Here is a 25902-nt window from a genome sequence, read left to right on the forward strand (position 1 = left end):
TCACGGCGTCTGAACCTTCCAATCCCAAGGGCAGGTCCGTCCCAAAGCTTGGCCGATGTTCATATCCCCATGGTGTACGGGCACTGGAACGTTCCAACATCGGAGAAATTTCAATACCCCTTCATGTCACGGGCCCGTTTAAGGTTTCGATCCCACATGAGTGTCAAGGAGACGAGAACGGCGACGCTAAAGTAGAGCATGGTACGGAGCTGCTCGTTGTAACCCTCGCTGAACACGGATCGAACGGCAGTCCGTGTGGGGGCTGGTAGACTGTCTATGAATTGAACCGAATCGGAAATGGATTGCATCTCTGAGGGGGTGAGGTAGTTTGGGAGACTGGATGAGAGGTGGTTGTTGAGAATGGTCGCCCTGCATAGGAAGACGAATCAGCAACTTACAACAAGGTGAGACGACATGTTTGATGGAGAAGAGGCACTCACCCCACGGCCAAGCCAATGGTGCCCCCCAATGTCCGAAACTGTGTTACGGCTCCCATTGAAACGGCTATGTTTATTCGTCAGGTAAATGCATGACAGCTGCAAGGTGATGCTTACCAAGGTCCCGCCGGTCAACCAGGAAAGGGACATAGATGAGGACCGTCACCAGTGTCATACCAAAGCCAAAGCCCATGATCGCTTCGAACCCCAGCAAGTCTCTCAATCTATCAGGAGTTACGGAGCTAGCGAGGCCCACGCCCAGAATCTGCATGCACGCCCCAAATAGCAACAGATAGAAAGGCGGCACGTCCATCTTGGTGGTCAACGGGCCAGACACTGCGGCGGCAAGTGGAGAGCTGAGGAGGAGAGGGAGCGTATGGACGCCCGCAGCAAAGGGAGTCAATCCGTGGACGGCTTGGAAGCGCTGCGGGAGGTTGATCAAGGCGGTCATGAACGGCAGGCCGGTGAAGAAGGCGGTCCTGACACAACTGGTGAGCTACGCCTCGGCGCTGCAGCAAAGTTGGAGAAGACTCACAAAAACAGGCCAACAAAGTGTCGATCCTTCAACAGCCGCAGAGGGAATACGGGCTCTTGTGGATACTTTGGCTTGCCAACCACGTACTCACATGCAATGAAGGCCAAAAAGAGACTGCCTCCGCAAACAATCGTAGAAATGACGATGGAGCTGTTCCACGGATATCTTGAGCCGGCCTCCTCGAAGCCAAAGACGAGAAGGATTGATGCTGCGAGCAGCACGGCGGCTCCTACAAAGTCTAGCCTGGCGATTGCGGCTCCGCTGAACTTGTCCCGCGTGCTTGGCTGATTTACCCCGCGGCCCTGGTGCGGAAAATTGGACGGCAAAAGGAACGCGAGGAGAGCGGTTGCAAAAGCGCCCGTCGGCGCACTACCATGGACGATAAGTGCGAATCCTGCGATATGTCCAATTGAGGGGAAGAGGAAGGGAAAACACACTTGAGTAAAAAGACCCATCGCCAACTCGAGTGGTCGTTGATTACGCCTCCTAGGACTGGGCCTAGCACGGAGCTGAAGACGAGAACAAGCGAGGTGCCAGCGACGATATTGCCCCATTTGTCGGACGGAACCAGTTCAGGGTTAATCACATTGACCATGGCATATATGCCAGACGCTCCGACTCCCTGAAAGGCACGGAAGATGATACTGCCCTCCCAAGTCAGTTTCGATATCAGACGACGAACGGCTCGGGCTGTCTTACAGCTGTACCATGGACGATATTACACCGCACACGATGGAAAATATCGTGAAGATGGCCAAAGACAGGAGAACGACGAATTTTCTGCCTAGCACGTCACTGAACTTGGCGAATATGATGAGAAATCCTGGCCAGTGTCAGACGGCGGCAACACAATGAACAAGAAGAAGACCTTGAGGTGCAGGCTTACCAGTGTAAGTAAGCAGATACGAGGTGACGATCCAATCCCGCTGCTCAAACCCGTGTAAAGCGTTGGTAATGGAGACAAGTGACGTGCTAACGATGGTGGTCTCAAGCGTGGACAAGAAGAGCGACATGCACAATCTAGAGGTTCAGGTATTAGCCAAGGCGGCCGACGAAACGGAACCAGCGTTGCATACCCGGATATGATGGCGTAGAGCCTCCATCCTGTGATATATACGGGAGGTATCAACTCCGGTTCTGTGTGAGGAGCAGCATCAGAGGGTTCGTCACTCAATTGAAGTGGCTGGATTGCAGGCGGGATTATATGATCTTCGGCCTTTGCGACAGCATCTGCATCGGCCTTTGGATGTTCGACAACGGCGCTTTTTGAGGCTGAAGCTTCGGCCACTGCGACGTCGGAGGGGAGAGAATTTTCCTTTGATGATGCCGTCGACATTGTGTGATGTGTTTTTCTATGTACTGCATAGACGGAGTGGAACGACACTTGTCGTAGACACTGAGTTGATATATCTGTAGATCTTTGCCATGGCCGTCGCCCATGGCCTTTGATACGACGACAGCGGAATGATTAGGGACAACATGGCATGATGGCCTGATAGATGTCGGGCTAGTCGGTGCTTTGCGCCAGAGGCGTAGAGGACAGCCTGGCGTGCCTGGCTAGGGGCTGAATCCTTCCTGGCTAGTTAGCTGCTAATTCCCCGATACGAGTCGGCGACAATGTCTTGACCGGCAAGCATTGCCGTTTGATCTCGACTTGCTGTGTTGTGGTGATGTGCTCACTTGAGGCTCAATGGCATCACGGGCAAAAAGTTCACCGAACACGTCTGAGTTCGGTGAAGCATCGAATGTGGCAACCCGTTAGGCCCGTTTTCGCTGTTTCCACCTCAAGTCTGGAAGGAATGGAGCCTCCCGGGATTGTGGGTGGGTTCATGCCATCTCGGAGCCAGGTGTGAGTTATGTAAGCAAATTCGACGAGATCACGTGGAAGGTCCGGTGATCTTCAGCTTCCGCGGTTTCAGGAGTCGGGTGCAGTAGAGCTTGCACGTGACATGAAAAGTAGTCGTGAGTTTCACATCCCACCGGCGGCATTGTTCCCCTTAAACCCCGTACCTGCGAGCGACGAGACTCGACATATCATGCGCCAGCTTGATATGGCATAATTGTGCATCAACATGGGTCGATCGGCGCGGAAGAGGAGTAATAAGACTGACGAAACGCCCACAATGCCAAAGAGCAGTCAATCACAGGCAACTCTTCTTGAGTGCGAGCTTCGAAAGACGAACTTCTCAACACTCGCATAATGCAAAGGAAGCTTTCCTCGAGTACCTACCCAAGTTCAGCTGCCCAGTTGCCCCTGAGGAAATAGGTATCCGTTCTGATACTGTGCCACTTGCAAGTCCGCTTTGATTTGACAATGGGCCGCAAACACAGTGCAACTTCTTCCCGTGGATGGGGTCCCCTGGCTCACGTGCGCCGCGCTGTAACGGATCGACGCAGGGCTCCCGCCTCTAGTGCACCTATTGCAACACGGGCTCTCCAAACTTGTCAATTGTTAGTCCGAGTCTTGGGCTCTGGTGGGATGGGGCTCCGGGCTGCAGATGGCAGGTGCTTTTACGCAGACATATTACATAGTATACGGATACACAAGGGGCATTTGAGGGACTATCGAGCCACTGGATCCTGGATCCGCTGATGAACAGACGAAGTGCATGGGAATCGGGTAGCTCCGTGTGATACCTTATTAGTTCAGTCCGTATGGCAGTTGGGTATCCTTCATGAACGATATGTCCATGTGCACAACACGCATATAAGGATGGAATGCCGTACGGTTTGTTCATTCGCCATGTCCTGGTAGGTGTTGTGCATCACCCAGCAATGTGCAACGTTTATATGTGTGATCCCGGCCAAAGCAGCCTTGGTAGATAACATTGGAACAGTCATAGCTACCTTATGTCGAATATCTTGCAAGACAGGTGCCCGATGTCCAATGTACATACTTGTACAGGCGCAATATCCAACTTGGATTGACTTTCGCTTAGTTGACAGTTGATTGAGGTTGGACGTCAACCCATCAGCCCGGTTGCCCAGTTGCCCAGGTTCAGCAAGAGGCAGCCGGGGGTTTGAGAGACGTGGTTGGCTGGTGGAAAAGAGAGGCAATTTGGTGGCCAAATTGGGGGGTAACGAGCTAAGGTACGGGAAACGGATTGTTAACTTGTTGCTGTGTGCAGCTTTGGTCAGCATCTTGAATCTTTGGTAATCACAGTCCTCGAGTGAGAGGACACTGTACCTGTCTCGTACCCCTTCTCCCGTGTCCACCGCCCCTCTCTGCCATGTGGGCTTTTACTGTGTGAAGAGCATGTCCCCTGACTCCCTGTGCCTTTGTCAAAATGTCTCGCCTCTTGCCGGGTACTTGTATCGCTCTCCCCGTACCGTGTGAGTGTCAGAACAGGCTTTCCCAGGCGTGGACTCGAGAGATTTCATCATTGTCCCCCCTCTCGTTGACCCCTAGGTTCTTGCCTTCCAAGTTCCCCAGGGCCCCAAATGCACCGCCTCCTGAGTCCTGAGTCTCGTTGCACCTCCTATTCCCATCCCTCCTGTGCCTCCTGAATCCTGTCCCAACTTGGCTACTGCTTGTGAATCTGGACGAGACTCCGCATCTCGAGTGCACTACCTAAGGTACTCCGTGCTTACTTTTCGTAAAGTTAGAGCAAACTGTCTTTCTTTGAAAAGAAGCCCCTGAATCCCATCCAAAAAAAAACCCCAAAGTGAATTAAGACGCAATTGTGGCAGGAGCTACCTAATTTGTATTCCGTTCCTACCTTTCTCGGCTCCTACCCGTAAGGAAGGTACCTCCTGTCGCCTGTGCCTCCCACTCCTTTTCTGCCCTGGGCTCCATCCCGTCCTCCCTTCCTCAGCAACGTCTACCTACTCTACTATGCACACCTAGGTACCTTACCTTACTCCGTACCCAACTTCGTACCCGGTACTGCTCAGCTCCCAAGCTCAGCCCGTATCATCTCTCCAGCTGAGAATAGCATCTGAACCAAGGTAAGGAATTCAGAATCCCTTCTTTTTTTTTTCTTCTACTTCCTCATCTTCTCTCCTCCACACCTCGCATCTCGCAGTATTCTCTTCCCTCTTCGGCCCCTGTCCTGCGGGCTTTTCTTCTTCTTCCTGCAGACATACACTCCTCACCCCGCCATCCACCCACAGTGCCACTGGATTTCTCTTGGAACTTGGAATCTTGCACCACTGTGCCACCCCGTCACCCCGTTTTTGTCAGCAATATCTCCAGCACAAGGTACCAAGCAGCGCAGCAGCAACAGCGACCAGAACCCAGCTAACCAACCAAACCTCCCAGCCCAGCGGCGCCAGATTGTCTCACCACACACGTACCGTCCGTCCACCCCCAAAAAAGAAGCCAAAGGCCTACGCAGTAAGAGAGGGGGCGGAATTTGCGGGGTTCCTCCAGCACAACGAGCCAACGAGCGTCTTTGTACGCCAACCTTGAACCTCCACCAACAAATCACGACCCCAGAGCGACCACTCCTCTCTCTCTCTCACTCACACATACATACCCTCTCTTTTTGAGTCCTCTCCTACCCGTACCCGTGCTCGTACCGTACCGTACCTTACTCTTTGGTACCGTACCTACCTGTGCATTATCTACCGCACCCCCAAAAACACCAAACAACAATCTTTATTCCTCGCCCCGCCTCGACTCGCTTCGCCTCACCCCAAAGGCTCACCTAAACCTCACCTCACCACCTCGCATTCTCTCGACGGCACTCTCCTCACCTTCGATCGCACGCACCATCAATCACCCCGACTTTGACTTCTCAACACCCATTTTCATCGTCACTAGTCCGATTCGCCATCTGCGCATTCGGCAATAAATCCCCCCTCCTTCGTACCTTCTTCCTGCCAAAATGTCGTGGAAGTTGACGAAGAAGCTCAAGGAGACCCATTTGGGTCCCTTGGCCAACACCTTCTCTCGATCCCCCTCTACATCTACCATTACCGACAGCAGCGAAAAGGCCCAGGCCAACATTGCAGGCTCGGCCACTCCCACCAACGAAAACACTATCGGTACGTCTTCCCGTCCACGAACCTCCAATATCCCCATACCGACCGACCCATTACTCTTGTCGTCTTGATACTAACCCACTACTACAGCTGCCTCTGAGGCCATGGCGCAAGTACCAGTCGTCAACCCTCCCAAGCCCGGTATTCTCGTCGTCACCCTCCACGAGGGCCACGGATTCTCCCTCCCCGAACAACACAGAGCAGCATTCGCCTCCTCACACCAAGGTTCGCTGTCCACAGGCGGTGCCCTCAGCGTCGCCGGCTCCGTGCGTCCCTCTTCTTCACAACGAGGAGCTGTCGGCTCCTTCATCAATGGCGCGGCTCGGCCACAGACATCTGGCGGTGGCTTTACTGGAATTCCTACCAACCATGGCCGCATTTCCGGCAAGTACATGCCCTACGCCTTGCTGGATTTCGACAAGATGCAGGTCTTCGTCAACTCGGTCGAGGGAACACCAGAGAACCCCCTCTGGGCCGGAGGAAACACTCAGTACAAGTTCGATGTGTCTCGCGTGACGGAACTCGTCATTCACTTGTACATGCGCAACCCCCTCGCTCCTCCCGGATCCGGTCGTAGCCAGGACATCTTCCTCGGTGTTGCCCGCATCAACCCCCGCTTCGAGGAGAAGCACCAGTTCGTCGAGGACCCCAAGCTGAGCAAGAAGGATCGCGAGAAGGCTGCGGCTGACTTTGCCGCTCGCGAGCGCGCCCTCGGCCACAGCGGAGTCGAATGGGTGGATGTGCAGTACGGAACCGGAAAGGTCAAGATCGGTGTCGAGTACGTCGAGAACCGCGCCGGAAAGCTCAAAATTGAGGACTTTGAGCTGCTCAAGGTGGTGGGCAAGGGTAGCTTTGGCAAGGTCATGCAGGTGCGCAAGAAGGATACGAACAGAATCTACGCCCTCAAGACGATCCGAAAAGCACACATCATCTCCAGATCCGAGGTCGCCCATACCCTTGCCGAGCGCTCGGTATTGGCGCAGATTAACAACCCCTTCATCGTTCCTCTCAAGTTTACCTTCCAGTCGCCTGAGAAGCTCTACTTCGTCTTGGCCTTTGTCAACGGAGGCGAGCTTTTCCACCACCTCCAAAAGGAGCAGAGATTCGACGTCAACCGCTCGCGCTTCTACACTGCCGAACTCCTCTGCGCTCTCGAGTGCCTCCACGGCTTCAACGTCATCTACCGCGATCTCAAGCCCGAGAACATTCTCCTCGACTACCAGGGACACATTGCCCTCTGCGACTTTGGCCTTTGCAAGCTGGACATGAAGGACGAGGACAGAACCAACACATTCTGCGGTACGCCCGAGTACCTGGCGCCTGAGCTGCTCATGGGCCAGGGCTACAACAAGACGGTGGACTGGTGGACCCTTGGTGTTCTCCTGTACGAGATGTTGACGGGACTGCCCCCCTTCTACGACGAGAACACGAACGAGATGTATCGCAAGATCCTCTCGGAGCCTCTCCACTTCCCCGGCCATGACGTCGTGCCCCCCGCGGCCAAGGATCTCTTGACCAAGCTCCTCAACCGCGACCCCAAGGAGCGTCTCGGTGCCAATGGATCGGCCGAGATTAAGGCCCATCCCTTCTTCCACGCCATTGACTGGCGCAAGCTTCTGCAGCGCAAGTACGAGCCTGCGTTCAAGCCCAATGTGGTAAGTAATGATATGATGATGGCAATGCCAAAAAAAAAAATGTGATTTGCTCCCATGGCAGCTTCCGCTAACGCGTGTTTTCTTTCAGGTGGACGCTCTCGATACAGCCAACTTCGATCCCGAGTTCACGTCAGAAGCACCCCAGGATTCGTACGTGGAGGGCCCGATGCTCTCGCAGACGATGCAGAACCAGTTCCAGGGCTTCAGCTATAACCGACCTATCGCGGGCCTGGGTGATGCCGGAGGCAGTGTCAAGGACCCTTCCTTTGTGGGCAGCATCCAGGACAACCGATAGGCGGCTTGAGCACGACGAGTCAACGGACGAGTTGAGCATGCTTGAAGAATAGAATTGGGGAGGAAGCAGGCTCGGCAAAGGGGCAGAGCAGGGCAGGGCTAGAAAGAAAGCGAAGCATGATATTGTGTGGAGTGGGCTTGGTGATTCAAGGGTTTAGCTTAAGCTAAGCTTACAGCAAAGCAACTCGACAGGGAATGGTCGGGGACACATTGAGTGCGCACGCGCACTCGACAACAAACAGCTTTGCATCTTCGTCTTTGTACGGCGTTTTGGAATGGGCATGATGACGCCTTTTGGGGAAAAGGAAATGTAGATAGGCACAGATCATTGAGCAGACAGACAGACGAATCAGCTCTCAGCATCATCATTCACGGGCATCTCTTTCTGCACCGTCCAGCTCGGCATGGTAGTGATGCACCCTCAATCCTTGGTGGCATCTCCAACTCATAGGCTTCTAAGCTAACGTGCTAAGGAATGTAAGTTGCAAACTTGGAATTTGTACATGTTGACAAATCCCCGCCTGGGGATAGAGGACGGAATCGGGCCGGGACGTCAATGGTGGTGTCTGACAAAAGAGATCGGACGTCGGATCTACCGGGACGGGATGTAGCGGGAGTTAGTCAGCGCAGGGCCCACCATATCGGAGTGACCGCTTCAAGACCTGTCGTCTCAAGGTTCACGATGTTCTGCGGCATGCCAGCCTCAACTGAGCTGCTTGAGGAAGTCAATGGATTTCCAGGTTGCACATTTTGTCGCCGCAGGGGGTCGGAGGCCGAGTTTATGTGCTCCATGAACAGCCTCAAGTATCCCCCCGGACGGAATTGCCCCGAAGACAAAATATCTCACTGTCCCGGGGAGCAGGCAGGTACACTAAAGCTCCAGTTCAAGGGCCGAAAAAAATGAACTTGTCCGCGGGACTTGGTTGGTGGGGGGTTGGATGGGGGGTTATTAAGGTAGCTTCAATGCATCCGCCATGAGTAATCGGCTGTCGGATATAGCAGATAAGAAAGAGGAGCGTCAATTGGTACGGTTGGCTGAGATTGTGGATGGAAGATGGCGATAGGTGTTAGTGGATGGCTGGGAGACCGTCGAGACGAGGGAAGTGCGAGGTACGGAGCATGGCATCGTGTGTTTAGGTAAGCTTCGTTCTGCTTCGGGGCTGTCACAGCGACGCCGGCGGGGGGCACGGCGGGGCAGGGGGTATGACGGTGGACGATGACGGAGAAACTTGGGCGAGGGCCTCACCAATTCACTCAACAATAGCGACGGGACCCGGTTCCCAGCCCACTTCTCTCGAGGTAAGTCACCGCAGCTCGTGAGAGATATCCGACGGCCTTGACAATATCCGTAAGTGAAGGGCGAACTTGTGAGAGGTATCGTCGTCTCGTGTTCCATTTTCTTCTAAAGCGCAGCCCTCCCACATTGCTTATCCTCTTGCTCTTGTCCCTTTTCCCTCTTTGCTCTCCCTCTGCCTTGCATTTTCCCATCTTCTCTAACCTACCAACATTGATACCCCCATCTGTCTACCTCATCCCCTGCACTTGCCTTACTGAGCTTCCGTGTACCTTAGGTAGCTCTCTTCCACTTGCAGAATCTCTGCTAGGTATTTGAGGTACATTAGTACGCTTAGGTAATTCACCTGGCGTCATTTCTCCTCCCCCCAAGGTTAGTGCTTTTGCTTCCGCTTCCCAGGCCCTCCACTGTCACTCGGTGCGAATACAGCGTGCCATGCCCCGCGTTCCAGCAGTGTTTTTGTACGCAATTACCCCTCCACGCCAGACATGCCACCTCGAGTTGAGCCCTCCCATTGGCTGCTCTCAAGCTCTGAACGCCGCACCCATCCAATTCCATCCCACTTTCACTTCCACGGTTGCTTAGGTCCCAGTAGAACCGCCGCAACTCTCCCCGTCCTGCTCCTCCCACTGTCATAGTCAGTCCACGACAACACACACACACACACACACACACACCTTTTACCTAACCTGACTTTTTACATACCTCCTTTTCTTGTTTTTAGCCTGATCTCTATATACCTTCACTTGGTCAATTCGATACCCAAGAGGTACACTTCCCATCACCACTCCTGCATACATGCCCCTAGAATCCCATTGCTGACGTTCTCTTCCTCCAAAGATCACCATCGTCCAATCTCTAGCTTCTATCGACTACACTCTATACCGCCCAAAATGCCTCAAGCATCCAGCCTTCCCGCGTGGGCCGAGCTCCAGGCTCACCGCGACAACGTCGGCAAGAACTTTGTCCTGAAGGAAGCCTTCGCAGCCGACACGGATCGTTTCGCCAAGTTCAGCCGTACCTTCAAGAACTCGGCTTCGGGCACCGACATCCTCTTTGACTTTTCAAAGAACTTCCTCAACGATGAGACCCTCCACCTCCTCGTCAAGCTCGCCGAGCAGGCCAACCTCGAGAAGAAGCGCGATGCCATGTTCGCCGGCGAGAAAATCAACTTCACCGAGAAGCGCGCCGTCTACCACTCCGCTCTCCGCAACGTCGGCGACTGGGACATGAAGGTTGACGGTGTCGACGTCATGGGCAACAAGGGCGGTGTCCGCGAGGTTCTCGAGCACATGAAGGAGTTCTCCGAGCAGGTCCGCAGCGGCGAGTGGAAGGGCTACACCGGCAAGAAGCTCACCACCATTGTCAACGTCGGTATCGGAGGTTCCGATCTGTGAGTCTTTTCTGCTCCCCCTCCTACCTGTGAACACAGAGAAGCCTCCGGTGTTCGAACTAACATCCCTCGCAGCGGCCCCGTCATGGTCACCGAGGCCCTCAAGCACTACGGTGCCAAGGACCAAACCCTCCACTTCGTCTCCAACATTGACGGTACCCACATGGCCGAGGCCCTCGCCAACTCGGATCCCGAGACCACCCTCTTCCTCATCGCCTCCAAGACCTTCACCACCGCGGAGACCACCACCAACGCCAACACGGCCAAGTCGTGGTTCCTCGAGAAGACGGACGGCAAGGGCGAGATCGCCAAGCACTTTGTTGCTCTGTCCACCAACGAGGAGGAGGTCACCAAGTTCGGCATCGACGCCAAGAACATGTTCGGCTTCGAGAGCTGGGTTGGCGGTCGCTACTCCGTCTGGAGTGCCATTGGCCTCAGTGTCGCCATCTACGTCGGCTACGACAACTTCCATAAGTTCCTTGCCGGTGCCCACGAGATGGACAAGCACTTCCGCGAGACTCCCCTTGCGGAAAACATCCCCGTTCTGGGAGGTCTCCTGAGCGTTTGGTACTCTGACTTCTTCCAGGCCCAGACCCACCTGGTTGCTCCGTGAGTGTTTCCTACGCCGAGCATCAATAGATTGTTTGGTTCTAACCAGTCGCAAACAGCTTCGACCAGTACCTGCACCGCTTCCCTGCCTACCTCCAGCAGCTTTCCATGGAGTCCAACGGCAAGACCATTACCTCTGACGGAACTCCCGCCAAGTACACCACCGGTAAGGACATGCCTTGATACGACTGTGCTCCCAAAAACTAACAACCATGACTAGGTCCCATCCTCTTCGGCGAGCCCTGCACCAATGCCCAGCACTCCTTCTTCCAGCTCGTCCACCAGGGTACCAAGCTGATCCCCGCCGACTTCATCTTGGCCGCCAAGAGCCACAACCCCATTGGTGACGGTGTCCACCAGAAGATGCTCGCCTCCAACTATTTTGCCCAGGCTGAGGCCCTGATGGTCGGCAAGACCGCTGACCAGGTCCGCGCCGAGGGTGCCCCCGAGGAGCTTGTCCCCCACAAGATCTTCCTCGGCAACCGCCCCACCACCAGCATCTTGGTCGGTGGCCACATTGGCCCCGCCGAGCTTGGTGCTCTGATTGTCTACTACGAGCACCTTACCTTCACTGAGGCCGCCATCTGGGACATCAACGCCTTTGACCAGTGGGGTGTCGAGCTGGGCAAGGTCCTGGCCAAGAAGATTCTCAAGGAGCTTGACGAGGCTGGCAACGGTGAGGGCCACGACGCCTCCACTGGCGGTCTGATTGGCGCTTTCAAGAAGTACTCCAACTTGTAATGAATAATGTTCCTTTGTCCTTTGGTAGTTTTATAAAATCGGAAAGAGAAGGGGTGGCGTGAAGAGCGGTTCACGCCCCGATGAAGCCAGCAGCCTACAAAAATGAAGAAATCTTGTCTACACCTGAGTCCACTTTGTACTCGTGATATTGCTTGCTACTCGCACTCTCCTGTGTATACAATTCACGACGCAAAGGAATATCTCAAAGGTGTAAAGACGACATCTAGATTTTCTTTCTTTTGGGAGGACAAGGAGCATCCACGCAAGAAAGACACGCACTTTCCCCCTTGAACATTGGTATTTTACATTCAATGTGCGCCTTTGCTGACTCTGGGGTTCGGTCTTGAAGGAATCCAGCTTCCAATCTTTGGTATCTGAGACCTCGGTGATCCTAGTTTTATGATAAATGTCTCAAAGTTTCAGTACTTAACAGCGGATAAGTCATGGGGAAGCGTTTTATCGCACCGAGATCCTCTTGACCTAGTATGCAGGAACGGAACAGGAGTGCAATTAGAAGCATTCCGGAACACGAGTAGCGAGTATGGCGTCGGTTCATTCGAAGTATCCATGTCAGGTGTGTCATAGGATCTGAATCATCTTGTCAGCGTATATTAAACCACAGGCATCTATTCTACAAGACACACCTGGCATGAAATTGTCACAACTGCTTACTTACGAGGTGAGTCGACCCTTCGAGCTTATGCTGACTTTGCTGAGTTTCTGACAACATGAAGTCCTAGGTTGGGTGGAAGGAAAAATGCCGGGGCTGGAGTGAAGAGGCTAATGCCAGACTCGTATTGTTTCCCCATTGATGGCTGGAACCCTTGCCATTTCAAAGTGAAGTCTTCGGGCTGGAGGTATATCGAGTTCTGTGTTGGGTTCTTTACGTTGTATCCGTGCTTTCATGTGTCAAAAGAGATTGGCATTTGGTCATGGTGGAATCTCTAGTTTTGTTCCAAACCTCTTATCGAGACCACAAACTACTCATCTGCTGTCACTTAGACTCCTCTTTGAAAAGGGCTCTCTTTCATTAACTTTTTGGTCAGTAGATAGCGCTCTTTAATATGTTCTCGTACCGGGCAGAGACATAAACAGTACAGGACACATTTTCTCCTCCGCTGCGAACCTACTAGCGACTTGATTTCCTTGCCCATTTTCTGATATACTTGCGAACCAAAGAATCAGTAGAGAGTGTCTGATCAATGTCGACGAACTATCTCGCGCACAGTGTATCACTCCCGTCACGAGTTGCCCCCAAGTCTAAGTGCGAATATTTCCTGCAGAGCCTGATTCAGTGGTGCCCATGGAGAATTCAGAACCCTACATCTCAATCGTTTCAAGATAGTCAGAGGTGATGAAGAGCCACATGATCACGGAAGTGAGCCCCGGACGCGTCTGGATGCGCTGATTTCTCGGTATGAGGCGCAACTTACGCGCTGTTCACGAGCAACGCAACAGTTTCTTAGCCCTAAACGCGTCAGTTTATAGCTCTCTGCCGTGGCTGGGATATCAGGCTTTCGATACATGGGATCAGACCTACGGCTAGTCGACTGGATAGTAGCATGTGGTAGACGCGAAGGTCGAACTTCACACGCAGCAGTCGTGCATTGTCGGACCAAGACTCTGGAGGTGGTCCCTTGAACAACCACACATCTCATCATGATGTTGTGGATAGTGGGCAGTAGGGGGTGCCGTTCTTGATCGGTAAAGCAGCGCTTTACAGGCTCTCACTATTCTCCATCCCAAGTTGCATCACTAATGAATATGAGACCAGCGGACCGAAATGGGAGATAGTACGATCTTTAAAAAGATGTCGCTTGGAAAGATTTACCCAAACGCCATGATCTTGTCCCTGAGTCTACACGGACACTTTTCAGTCGGTGTCGGCAGGTGTACTTATGGGAAGGGATGGTCGTCGCAGAGTACAAGAGAAACGACGGTCCCAGAACGCCAGATGGCTATGAGTTCCATATACTCCTTGATTGCGGGTACTTATTATACTCGAAGTCGGAGGTGGGCATCCAGCCCGCAAGACAAACTGCGTACTCTCGACGACGTCTCATGGCGCCATGTGGGGAGCGGAAGGTGCCATTATGAAGGAAAACGCAATCGTCTACGACGATGAGGACTTTGTGGAAACTCTTCTTCGGGATGTGGCCGTAATGTTGATGACTGAGTGCCATGCGGATGTTGAAGACGAGCAGATCAAACATGTAACCCAGGGCTCAACCCACGACTGGAAAGCCATGATTGTGGCCCTATCGCTAGTCCACCTGCACGGGTTAAGGGCTGTAAGGTCACAACAATAAAGAGACCCTTTTGGAAAGATGACCGATCGCGATTCGGAACATCAGAGGACCATGATCTGACGAGAACCCAGAATTCCCACGGGATCGTCAGGGAACTTGCCTCAATGAAGGACTTCATACTCCCCTCCAGACCACTGGGCTGCGGTATCAATCACAATGGAGAAATAGACTGCGATCGTCAGGTCTCGAACGTCCAGACTCCTCTTTGGACCGCATCCTCTCGTGGGCCCCTCCGTGAGGGTGTTCACGATGTGGATGGACCCTCATCGAGGTCTCCATCTCGACTCTGGATCAACGTTCAACCCAGACGATTCGTAGTGGCTAAGGTAGCCGCTTCTTCGCCTACTCATGGATCCGTAGAGAAACTCCACAACGGCGTGTGTGTTGTAGACGCTGGGGGGTTTTCTAGCACGATACGAATCCCCGATGACCCATAATTCTAGCTGCGAGCAGACGGGGCAAGGATAGGCGATGGAGCAAGCAACCAGAGCGGACGGCGCATGCTCCACGGCGGATTCTCTACGTGGAAAAGTGTGTCTACTCAGCAGTGGGAACCCGCACAGAATTCGTCGGGCACACGTTTATCTCCCTGCTCCACGAACGCCTTCACTATCTTTGCGGATACAGATAGCAGCCCCTCCCTCCCTCACTCTCCTCAAAACCAAAAAGGCGTGCTCCGCTGGTTGGTCTGGGGACTCGGGGAGCACCTTTCTGTACCGATTGTTCCCCGCAGAGGCAAATGCAGTGCGGAGATGTGCTTTCACTCGACTTCAAGACGTGGCTTCGCATCTGCACCCGCCCAAAGAGGCACGGGAGGGAGGTGCGGTGTCGGTGCATAACACGCGCGCATGGCGGACATGGCTCTGACCAGCGACTTGGCTGGCAAGCTGGGTCAGCGAAAAAGGCACCGCGTCTGCTGCGTCTCGCCACCGGCGAATTGAACCGCTCAGTTCTCAGCTTTTTCTGAACTGCATGGAGTCCTACCGTGTAAACTCCCGACGCGAATCGATCGACGGCGGGCTGCGTTTTTTGAGAGGTAGACCGCCGCCAACCGTATTCTTGACACATCGGGTCCCCAAAGAAATCGTCTACGGCCGTTGGCTGTGACTGAACTAGAAGCGCACATTGAATGGACAGATCACGAATGATCCCGTGGTAAGCCGATGTTGAGGACGGTGCCGAACATATTTCGGACTGGTCGTTCTCCGCCTCTTGGCCTACTACCGTGATGGTCCACGGATGCCGTCCCGCCAAGGGTGTCTTGCCCTGCCGCCTAGCCGACCGCCGCCGATGACTAGCCGTCAATCGCCCGTCTACAGGCTTGCACCAACAGGTTGCTGATGTCAGCTCGAATTTACTTTTTTTGTAAAAGGCGCTCTAGCCGCAGTCAACTTGTAGCACACCCTTAACCAGTAACCCAGTGCAGCAAAAGGTAGTAAATTCTGTGAAGGCGAAGGACCCGGGCAGCCGGAGGCAGCCAGAGGCAGAAAGGTCTTGCACTCTCACAAGCCAAGTTCCATATGGTGTTTGTGCATCAACGGCCACAAGCTTGATAGAAAAGATGGGTGCCGATATTTGTGGCATCAGAAAGCCTAGGTATGTCTCAAATCCCACCTTGTCGGCCGAGGGCAAATATCGGAAAGCAGCTGAATACATCTAGCGAGTGGCAGTTGAAATGGCCAAATGAGAACATTGAACAGAAGACACCGATGTTGAAACTTTGTGCGGATCGGAGAAAATCGGCCCCACTTCGGGAACGTGATGCGGTGCTGCCCGGGCGACTTTTTCTGTCTTTTTTGGTCAACGTGCATAGTCAACCCCATGGAGAACATACATATGTGACCTACAGTACCGATGAACATCCGTAGCATTTCACGGGGTAGGAGTGAGAAGGTAACCGAGTCAGTCCACGTTCATCTGGGCGGTAAGCGCTGAGGTGCAGTGGGATTTTCCGCCGGGTGAAAGGCAGGTGAGGCCGCCGACGATGGGAGTGTATTGAGCTATTTCCAGATTTTAGAGTTGCCTGTGCCGGAAAATATCCCGCTGCCCGGAGGAGAGAGATTGGCGTTTGTTGTTGGTATCGGGCCGTCCAAGCCAACCTTGCAGTGGATGGTTGCGTTTGGCAACGTGATGGACCTGCGTCCTAGGAAATGAAGTCGCCGGATAAAGTCCATCTTCATGAAGTCTCTCATGTGCCTTTCCATGTGCCTACCTGCATGAGGACGACTGAAGCTGAGATGCTGTGCGCTGCAATGCTTTGAAGGCCTGATCTGCTTCTGAACGGTGGCAAGCCTCGGGACGATGTGAGGCTGACAAAAAATGTCGCAATCTGGTAGAAACCAGCACGTGGACCTTTATGAATAGTGTCATCTTGCCATGGACTTCCAACGACAATGCGATGCGTGAGATAGGGGTCGATCCAGGTGCATGTGCCCAACCGCCGCAACCGTCCATGGTGGCCGCGCCAAACGCGTAGTCCACACCAGTCCCATCTCGTGGATCGCTGGATCTCTTGTCATCCTCACGTGGAACTGACCGTCCACAACGACCATCCGTTGATCCATCACCACCTTTGGGATCATCTGGGGTTGCCCACTAGCGGGCCGTCAACGACTCAAGCATTGCTATGACCACCGTTTATCTTGTGGGATAGACGCTGTAGCCGAGAGATGTACAGATGTAGCGATGGGATTCGAGATCCGGAAAGGCAGTTGGTCCTGAATATCTCCTCCCAAGCTGGACGATCGATCTGTTGGAACTTGAACGTCTGTGGTGCTACCATGCGGCATGTGGTGAGCAACTGTTGCAAAACATGGTCAAATTACGACTCAAGCCCAAGGAGAAAAGCCCGGCAATCGAGTCCGAAATTCGAAAAGACTCACGACAGTTGAGCACCGGGTTTGTTTGCTAGCGAGGTGGAATGACGTGCTCTTGCGAGCGATAACTCGACTAAATCGCCAGAGCCCCATCTGTCGTAGCCGACCATCGTCGAAGGGATGACGGGTCCATTGAGTTTCTGACAAACCTCAACTTGGCGCATCGTGAATGTGTAAAGTACAAGCTGCAACGGGCGCCAGCCAGGACCAGGGTCTCCGAACTAATCGCACACCCTGAGGGGCCCTTATCCTAAGTACCTGCGACTCGCAAAAGGCTAACAAGACCCTTGATGCCTAGGTTTACCTGGTGCAGAATGGCGGGCAAAGCCAGTAGCCAGTCATGTTGCAAAGAAGCGTCTTGGTGGGAAAAGGGTCCGCGGGCTTGACATGGACTGGCGGGCGTGGACGCATAGAAAAGCCCCAGCAATGACGCATGCCAAGACCCAAGTCTAAAGAGTGAGGACATTCGCAGTCGGACTGAGTTCCCTGGGTTGCTGATTGTACTCCTTGTCCAGTCAGAAAGCGTGAAAGTGTCTGCATGCCGTTTTCTCAAGGAGTCTCCTCAATCCCTAGCCAATTGGCGAATGTGCCTGGCTCCGCCGCAATGGAGTCCTCAAGAGACTTTGCTTTTCGTATGTACGGATACGTACACTACGTATGTGATAGTGGGATTACTGGGGTTTCCCTTAATGACTACTGGCACTTTCAAGTTGTGACTAGCGCAACATCGTGAGATGGGCCAGGATTGAGGCGTCCAATCCATCCAGTAGGGTAATGAATCCCAGGCGTTATCAAGGCACGCTCTCTCGGAGGACACAGATGAGCCCCGCGGGTTTGCTGTGCAATGGTGGCTTATTTCGAAATGGAGTACCTACATCGACTGGCTGGCCGATTTGCTTGAGCGCACAGTTGAAGTAGTACACGATGGTAGGATAACGTCTGGTAAGCTGTAACGCGACTGCTGTAGTATCTAATGTGATACATAGCCAAACGTCCAAAGTGGTATAGACTCAACCTTTCTTGGACCGTTAAGTTCATATTCGATTTGCTGGAGCGATACATCGACGTCATTCCGTCCCTTAAGATGTCTGCGAGGTTTCTTTGCTACACTGTCGACGCATGGGACGGTTGGTGACAGACATGCCGTGCGGCGCCATGCAATGCACAACAACGCCCAACAAACGCAGCATGCATTTTAAGTCTTCAGACGGACGTCCGAGCTGTAGTCCCCGCGGTCGCTGAGGCTACTTGAGCAGAGGGGGGATCCCTTACGCTGATCAGCATGGGGACTGCCTGTCAAGGCAATGACGGTGACGATCGAGGCTCGATGTAATCGGAGGCCATCGGGCGGGAGAAGCCATGGGCCGGCACACTCTGTGACATGAATCCGAACTCAATGGGCTAGCACCTGTATCCGGGTGGTTGGCACATAATTTGGAAGCCAAAGCAAGCGATGACGACAATACACTTTGACGATTGAAATGTGCCTGTTCCTAGGCTTCGCTTTCACTGTCCCAAATTGCTGGACCTGACCGAAAAAGGATAGCGAGAAACGGCGTGGCAGAGTGGCAGCCGCCGTGGTTCGGGGTTGGCGTACCTGTGGTGCGTTAACCCGGGCGTCCTGCGTTAGTAGAGGCCACGAGGGACTGAAGCAGAGCACAGCAGTTGAAAAATGATGTTGACAACACCAGCCTTCAGCCGAGGGAGTTATTTGGCAGCGAAAACTGGAGGTGTATGAAAGGTGATATGGGCGCCTCGGGCCGCCAGACGCTCGCTGCCCTGTGGTGTTGAGATGGTTCGCTGTACACAGTACGCAGCCACTGGAAGACTACTAGGGCTAAGCTAGCTGTTCAACATTGCTGAGAAGAGGAATATCTTGCTTCGAGCCTCATCTGAAAAGAGGGCGTAAATCAAGTGCAGCCTGACCTATGTCGCTCGGAGTGTATCACTACAGCATCGAAAGCTATTGGGTGCTCCTGTGGCTGGTCCCGCCGGGAAGCCAAAGTCTGTAACGTTGACAGGTAATCTGCATAGTGTCGCGAGTACAGAGAGGAGGACCGGCATTCTGTTGGAGGAGCGCATGCACCAGTATTATAGAGGGTATGCCGGCATCTTGTGTGTTCGGTACACAGCATCGGATGTGGTGGTTGCTTAGCCGGACGCACTCTGCAACGCGACCGAAGGATGCTTCCTACCTGTACAGTCAGCCGAAGGAATGATGATTGGATTTATGCCAACTCCATGTGATACCTCTGGTTAGAATAAAGCGAGAGTCGCAACACTGTTATCTGGCGGCTTGCGATGCCGAAGACATGGGAAACATGGTCGGTGACAGTGGGCACCAGGCCGGCGGAGAGACGGAATCAGCGAGAGTTTGAGACGGGTGTGGGCGGGGGATTTCGGGCCAGAGCTGCGCCAGATACCGCAGACCGCAAACGGAAGTGTCGGGAGTGCCGTGGTTTCCCTGGGCAAGACGGATAAGCGTCTCCACAGACAAGGGACCCACCGTTTGAGAGGATAAAGGGAAGGAACAAGGAGCGGGGGGCAAGAGCCAAGTAAGTACCCTCTCTAGGTACCTTACTCGAGGTACAAAGAGAAGAAGGAGGTACCGAAGGGTGTACCTCAGACTCTCGAACCTCGAGGAAGGAGCAGTTGTGATATCTGTCGATGATTCGCCGATTTGCTCGTCGACTCGAGTGGGCAAGTGCCATCTCCATACGGGACCCAATGTCAGCCGTCCGTCTTCTGTTCTTCCCCGAGTCCAGACACAGAGGTAATTTCATAGTTGCGCCATTGAGGAGAAGGAATACTGGGGGCAGGGCCGTTTTCTTTGGAGACCAGAAACGGAGACGACCCCCACCAGAAACACGATGCTGGGCCCGGGTGGAGGTATCTTCTGGTTGACACAACGTGGAGAAGTACATGTTCCAGCAGATTCCGGATGTCTCTCGCCTCTACACGACGGACCCTCTCAAGCAATCCCAGGTTCAGACAGCCACAACCGCAAGACATCATCGTGAAGTGTCATTCCACGGCATTCAACACACACGCAACGTGCTCCAGTTTGGTGACACAACATGAGCATAACCACATTCGACTATCGGGGCTCAACTCGGCCTAATCCACTCAACTATCCATATCGACTGCTCAGCTCGATTACTTCATCCAGGCATCACCAAGGCGGCAAGCAGACAACCGGATCATAGGGAACAGTCATTACATGCCGTGCATACCTACTACACAGGCAGGGGAGGAAAGCAAGCGAGAAGCGATGGGCAATCGAAGCTGAGCCCTTGGGACCCAGCTTTCTCCCGTTGACGAATCATCCTCACCAAGGTCAACAAATCCAGACTCGCGTTCGGGATCGCAGGCAGAATCTCACTTCCCAAATGTCCCGCCTGCGTCTTGTCTTGATGTCCCTTTTCGCGCAAGAGGTTGCACCCTCCATGCAGGTGTTCATCGGCAACTGGGGGCTGTGGAGGGCTCCAACAGCCTGAGGAATACACGGGGACACGGGGAGAGAGAGCGAAGAGGTACCTAGTGCCTCCGCCGTACCGCATTCTCCTTCCAAACCTTGGGCCAAGCATCGCCGGTTCTGGTTCTGGTCCGCAAAATGCACCATCCATCACCTTCCGTACAATACGAACTGGTCCAACCATCACCACGGGGCTACCTTCACGAGGCGGACCGTATTGGCCGATGAAGCCCCATATCTTCGGGCCAAAAGCAGTCGAAGCATACCAACGCCGCCTGAGGCCCGGAATTTCCACTTCTTGTCGTCTTATCGCTCTCGGATTCTCCAGCCATGACTGGTCCTGATGAGCCGCAGTCCTCTTTCTGGCACCCTCCGGCCTGCAAACCACAAAACCCAACAGAGTTGCCGCCACCGTACGAAGGTCCCTACAAACACGCTGGCCATCTCTCCGAATCTCCGCTGCACTTGGCCCTGTTGGTCACCGTCGGCGTCAACAAAGCGAGAAATTGCGGATCCTAATCGCCTGGGCGCGGCGACGACAAACCCCAAAGTGGCGCCATGTCGACACCTCCACGAATCGCAGTCCCGCGTTTGTGGCCTGCATTCCAGGCAAGGGTCTCCCAGGCGGACAGGCCTGACGAGGAAGAACAGCCGCCGCCGTAATTTATCCCTCAAGCTCCAGATTCCACGGTAATCCGTCCCGTTTCATGGCTGAGTCTGAGTTCGCACATTTCGCCAGCACAAGCCGCGGGGCACGCCAAAAGGACAGAAGTAGGGGCCATCAATGATCAAGCCCACCCAGGATGGGGCCCCAGATGCCGTCTTCTGATTCGACCACTGGTCTATATCCAACTCTCACGATCGAAGCAATGCCGCCTTCATCTAACTCTCTGACGAGTCTCCGGTTGATTATCGGACGTGGCATTGCATAGCGCTGAGCCAACTTACTTGCGCCGAGTGGCAGCCTGGCCCTTTCATCTGCCACGAATCCTGCGAATGCACTCTAACAAATCTATGCATTCTCCAATTTCCACGGTTCCTCGGCCCTCTCGGCGGGCCGTTGGACCATTCATCGTGAGGCGGCGCGGCGAAATTCAGGAACAGGCCATGGAGGCACCAGCCCCTGGCAAAACGTAGTGCGACTTGTCGGTAGCAGGTTACTGATCCACGATTTCGATTTGCGATCCGAGATGTTACGACAAGGGAAGAAATGCCTCTTCCAAACTACTCCGTACCCCTCCTTGGCAACCCTTTCGGATGCTGGATACACCGGTGTTGTTACTTCTCGATACACCTGCCGCATCGGCCAAGTCCACGCGAAATGTTCGATGTCCATACTATTGCCAACGGCAACACCAATTCTCTTCATAGCACATTAGATCGTTGCCGCGGCCAGCCACATGTCCCGAGTCGACTACCATGCTGTTGACAATTCAGGGTCCCTGCGGTTCCAGGCCGGACGGAACCGGCATGGCAATCTATCCATTTGTCCACGTACCCGTCCATCCACCACAACCTCTCAAGAGATGGAGGGATTCTGGGGGTTCGGTTCCATACGTAGTACAGCGGGCGTACGGTATTCTCCGTGGATAGGCAACAGTACCTAGTATTCAGGACCAGCCAGCATCAATGTCTCGGCTACCCTATTGCGAAGCGATACAACGAATGCTAAGGCACCGGAACACCAGGGCACCAAAAAGCCTCATTGTGTGTGTTTCCTGCAGACATACACACTCAGCACCACAAGCAGGCCTAGGCACACCTATTCCTTGAACTTCCAAGCACATGTGATGCTGGTGAAGGGCCACGGATGACCGTTTCGGGCCTTACTGCGTATCTTAGGTACTCGCCTCTCCGGGCTGCCATCACCTGTTACTCTACTGTCCTTTCCAGATTCAGTGGAGCTTCCTGTTCTATCGTTGTCTGACGGGCATGAGAGCCGATAACTTCCCACCAGCCAGAAGCGAAGACAGCAGAGAAGCTTTCCAGGAGCAACTCTGAAGGCAAGGCATGTGCTAATACAAGATGATTCCTCACATGCGATGTAGACACACTCATCAGGCCGGCGTGGCTGACGCCGAGATGTCTCTGCCGTCTATCTGCAAACCAACAGGTATTAAGTGAATACTCAACAACGGCAGAGGGATAAAGGCAGCCGACAAAGAGCTCATGATGATTGGCGAAGGATGCAAACCACGGACATCCTTTCTCCTCTTGATTCTCCTCTGCCTCAAGGCCCTCCCCCCATTCATCCACAATCGGCATCCATTCCAAGTCCAACCCAGCCTGGCGGAGGGGCAGCGAGTCTGCGACCCCTCCATGGACCACACTCCGTACCCTTGTCCCCTCTCAGCAGTTGCATCACTTTGGACTGCGCCCATCGTTACTTTCTCCATAGTGTTTTCCTCTGACGGCACGCCCCCTTCTGCAGTCACCCCTTAGTGGAGACTGTAGAACGGTACTCCGTACTTGTTGATGAAATGCTGCATGTTCGTTGGCTCAAGGGGCGGTAGCCAGAGAGCTAAGGCGGCGCCGACTCCGTTTCAACGAAGCGGAGCCTTGTGGACGAGGTGACGGGATGGACTCAAGAAAGCTGGCTTGTCTATTTGCTGCAAGGCCAGGAAATACTGGGGATGATGGCATGGCTGGGGTTGAAGGGGATGCGGCGTTATGTCATTGCTCTGGGGGGCAGTCCTTGACCATTGACACAGACTCTCTGAGGTCTTTTGGTGGGAGCCCGCCCAGATGTACCCAGTACTCCGGGTACGTGATGATCTCAGCGCGGGAAAAAGGAGTACATGGGCGATACGTATCTGCCCTCCCGGCGCCCGATGTACCTTTATGTGCGATGCACTACACAGAAGTACCTGAGGTGACCTTTCCTCATCCCTACGTCCCGTCATGGACGACGTATTGCATGGGTCCCCCTCCACTCCTTCATGCTTTCCCCTTCCAGCCGATGCCCCCACTGTAAATGAGCCTTTCACACGTCAAGGCCATCCCATGGTGCCTTCCCAGACACACTCGCCGTCCTTTACATCGTCGTGGTCCTTCTCGTGAAGGCGACACGCTCAGATTATAAAGACAACCTGTTCCCCCCTTTGATCACAGGCTTTTCTTCTCACCATTCCATTCAATATCCCACTCACATACTCGATCTTGAGCGATCTTGATAAACCAAAACATTTCGAGGCTCCAAACAATCGCCTTTTACCCTATTCCTAAACTATATCCAACAAACAAACCCCCACCCTTCCAACACCCACACCTTACACACACGCCCAACATGTCAACACAACAATTCACTAAGAAGGCCGTCCACTTCGGCGCCGGCAACATCGGCCGTGGATTCGTCGCCTGCTTTCTCCACAACTCCGGCTACGAGGTCGTCTTCGCCGACGTCGCCGATGCTCTCATTGATAAGCTGAACGAGACCCCTTCATACCGGGTTATCGAGGTCGGTGCTGAGGGTACCAACGAGAACACAATTACAAACTACCGCGCCATCAACTCAAGAACACACGAGGCAGAGCTGGTCGAGGAGATTGCCACGGCTGATGTCGTCACGTGCTCCGTCGGCCCAAACATCCTCAAGTTTATCGCCCCTGTCATCGCCAAGGGTATTGACAAGCGTCCCAGCGACCTGGCACCCATCTCTGTCATTGCCTGCGAGAACGCTATTGGCGCCACCGACACCCTTGCTGAGCACATCAAGGACCCTCGCAACACTGCTGTCCACCGCTTGGAGGACCACCACGAGCGTGCACGGTACGCCAACTCCGCCATTGACCGCATCGTTCCTGCTCAGGACCCGAATGCTGGTCTCGACGTCACCCTCGAGAAGTTCTACGAGTGGGTTGTCGAGCGTACACCCTTCGAGGAGATTCCCAGCATTGAGGGTATCAACTGGGTCGATGAGCTCGCTCCTTTCATTGAGCGCAAGCTTTACACCGTCAACACTGGCCACGCTACTGCTGCCTACCACGGTTACAACCGCGGTAAGCGCACCGTCTACGATGCGCTTCAGGACAAGGCCATCATGGCCGAGGTTCGTAAGGCTCTCGAGGAGACCAGCAACCTGATCATTAGCAAGCACGGCATCGACGAGAAGGCCCAGCGTGAGTATGCTGCCAAGATCATTCGCCGCATCGGCAACCCCCATTTGGAGGACGCTGTTGAGCGTGTCGGACGCGCGCCTCTCCGCAAGTTGAGCCGCAAGGAGCGCTTCGTCGGCCCCGCGGCCGAGCTTGCCGAGAAGGGTGAGGACTGCACTGCTCTGCTCCGCGCAGCTGAGATGGCGTTCCGCTTCCAGGACGTTGAGGGTGATGATGAGAGCAAAGAGCTCTCCAAGCTCATGTCTGAGAATTCCCCAGAGGAGGCTGTTACCAAGATCTGTGGCATCCAGTCTTCGGAGAAGATTCACCCCATGTTGGCTGCTGTTGTTCGCAAGGTCCAGGCCGACAGTGAGGAATGACTCACCGGAAAGCTTTGATGTGTAACGATTGACGGGCATGATTTTTTCGGCGTTTTAGCATATATCACTGGGACAAGCATGGAGTTTGAGGATACTAAGAGAGCGCAGCTTTAGCGCAATTTCTGAGCAAACCCGAGTTAAAGGGTAGGATCAAGATCAATAGATCTGAGCTACAAATCCAAACACTATTTCCAAACAAAACAACCCATCTGCCTCGCGAGCCGCGATTTGTGACTTCGTACATCACTTATGAAAATAAACAGGTGAAGCGTGTGTATGCGACAGCGGAAGATGTGCATAAGATGCTGTCCATGGATCTTGCATATGATAAATGTACATCAATAAATCCGGCAGACTCTGCTTGAATCCCAAATGTCAAAATTGCGTGTAAACTTCCGTATGAAAAAGAGCCGCCGCAAATTCTTACCGACTGCCTTCTGAGGGGATTCAGAAACCAGGTATCTACTTTAGTAAGGTATATACCGCAGCCTGGAAGTGAGAGGCTGATGTGCGGCCACTTACCTGGTACCTTACTTGAGTTGTGGCTGATGATGTGGGTGTGGCTTTGGCTGTCAGATAAGATAAGCGATGCAATTGAAGGGCATCTCAGTTTACGTGGCTCAAATGTATGTGCCTTAGGCAAAAGCCACATCATTAAGGCACCAATCAGCTCCTGAACCTGGCGACGGTAGGGACACATCTGTTGAAGCTCGAAATACCGACTTGGCCAAAATTGCGCCTGCCAAAGCTCTGGAAGCCATCAATTCCCACGACACAAGCTGACGAGGCTCCCCGACTCTTTCCTCCGCGACTGGCTTCCAGCG

General features: G+C 53.7%; 9 protein-coding genes across 9 annotated transcripts; 7 read left to right on the forward strand and 2 right to left on the reverse strand.

Moving 5' to 3' along the window:
• Positions 1–110: 110 nt before the first annotated feature.
• Positions 111–2308, reverse strand: CABS01_09760 (major facilitator superfamily transporter; the record flags this gene model as incomplete). Its single annotated transcript, XM_060543117.1, has 8 exons — positions 111–369; positions 441–504; positions 555–916; positions 973–1341; positions 1410–1616; positions 1672–1795; positions 1859–1992; positions 2049–2308. 8 exons carry the CDS (start codon positions 2306–2308, stop codon positions 111–113), a joined length of 1779 nt encoding a protein of 592 aa, XP_060399815.1.
• Positions 2309–4916: 2608 nt separating this feature from the next.
• On the forward strand, positions 4917–5463 carry CABS01_09761 (uncharacterized protein; the record flags this gene model as incomplete). The annotated part of the gene is made up of 2 exons (XM_060543118.1): positions 4917–5180; positions 5239–5463. Coding segments are annotated over 2 exons (489 nt in total), but the record flags the coding sequence as incomplete, so codon positions are not given.
• Positions 5464–5801: 338 nt separating this feature from the next.
• On the forward strand, positions 5802–7908 carry CABS01_09762 (uncharacterized protein; the record flags this gene model as incomplete). The annotated part of the gene is made up of 3 exons (XM_060543119.1): positions 5802–5961; positions 6049–7613; positions 7702–7908. The coding sequence occupies 3 exons, from the start codon at positions 5802–5804 to the stop codon at positions 7906–7908; spliced, it is 1932 nt and encodes a 643-aa protein (XP_060399817.1).
• A 2186-nt stretch (positions 7909–10094) lies between these two features.
• Positions 10095–11944, forward strand: CABS01_09763 (phosphoglucose isomerase; the record flags this gene model as incomplete). Its single annotated transcript, XM_060543120.1, has 4 exons — positions 10095–10594; positions 10670–11203; positions 11263–11369; positions 11424–11944. The coding sequence occupies 4 exons, from the start codon at positions 10095–10097 to the stop codon at positions 11942–11944; spliced, it is 1662 nt and encodes a 553-aa protein (XP_060399818.1).
• A 783-nt stretch (positions 11945–12727) lies between these two features.
• CABS01_09764 (uncharacterized protein) lies at positions 12728–12892 on the forward strand (the record flags this gene model as incomplete). The annotated part of the gene is made up of 1 exon (XM_060543121.1): positions 12728–12892. One exon carries the CDS (start codon positions 12728–12730, stop codon positions 12890–12892), a length of 165 nt encoding a protein of 54 aa, XP_060399819.1.
• A 1121-nt stretch (positions 12893–14013) lies between these two features.
• CABS01_09765 (uncharacterized protein) lies at positions 14014–14253 on the forward strand (the record flags this gene model as incomplete). Its single annotated transcript, XM_060543122.1, has 1 exon — positions 14014–14253. One exon carries the CDS (start codon positions 14014–14016, stop codon positions 14251–14253), a length of 240 nt encoding a protein of 79 aa, XP_060399820.1.
• A 5239-nt stretch (positions 14254–19492) lies between these two features.
• CABS01_09766 (uncharacterized protein) lies at positions 19493–20053 on the reverse strand (the record flags this gene model as incomplete). Its single annotated transcript, XM_060543123.1, has 1 exon — positions 19493–20053. The coding sequence occupies one exon, from the start codon at positions 20051–20053 to the stop codon at positions 19493–19495; it is 561 nt and encodes a 186-aa protein (XP_060399821.1).
• An 894-nt stretch (positions 20054–20947) lies between these two features.
• On the forward strand, positions 20948–21298 carry CABS01_09767 (uncharacterized protein; the record flags this gene model as incomplete). The annotated part of the gene is made up of 1 exon (XM_060543124.1): positions 20948–21298. One exon carries the CDS (start codon positions 20948–20950, stop codon positions 21296–21298), a length of 351 nt encoding a protein of 116 aa, XP_060399822.1.
• A 2592-nt stretch (positions 21299–23890) lies between these two features.
• Positions 23891–25078, forward strand: CABS01_09768 (mannitol dehydrogenase domain-containing protein; the record flags this gene model as incomplete). The annotated part of the gene is made up of 1 exon (XM_060543125.1): positions 23891–25078. The coding sequence occupies one exon, from the start codon at positions 23891–23893 to the stop codon at positions 25076–25078; it is 1188 nt and encodes a 395-aa protein (XP_060399823.1).
• Positions 25079–25902: the final 824 nt, after the last annotated feature.

Source organism: Colletotrichum abscissum (assembly GCF_030869225.1).
Source record: "Colletotrichum abscissum strain IMI 504890 chromosome Unknown Scaffold_24.1, whole genome shotgun sequence".
Lineage (NCBI taxonomy): Eukaryota > Fungi > Ascomycota > Sordariomycetes > Glomerellales > Glomerellaceae > Colletotrichum > Colletotrichum abscissum.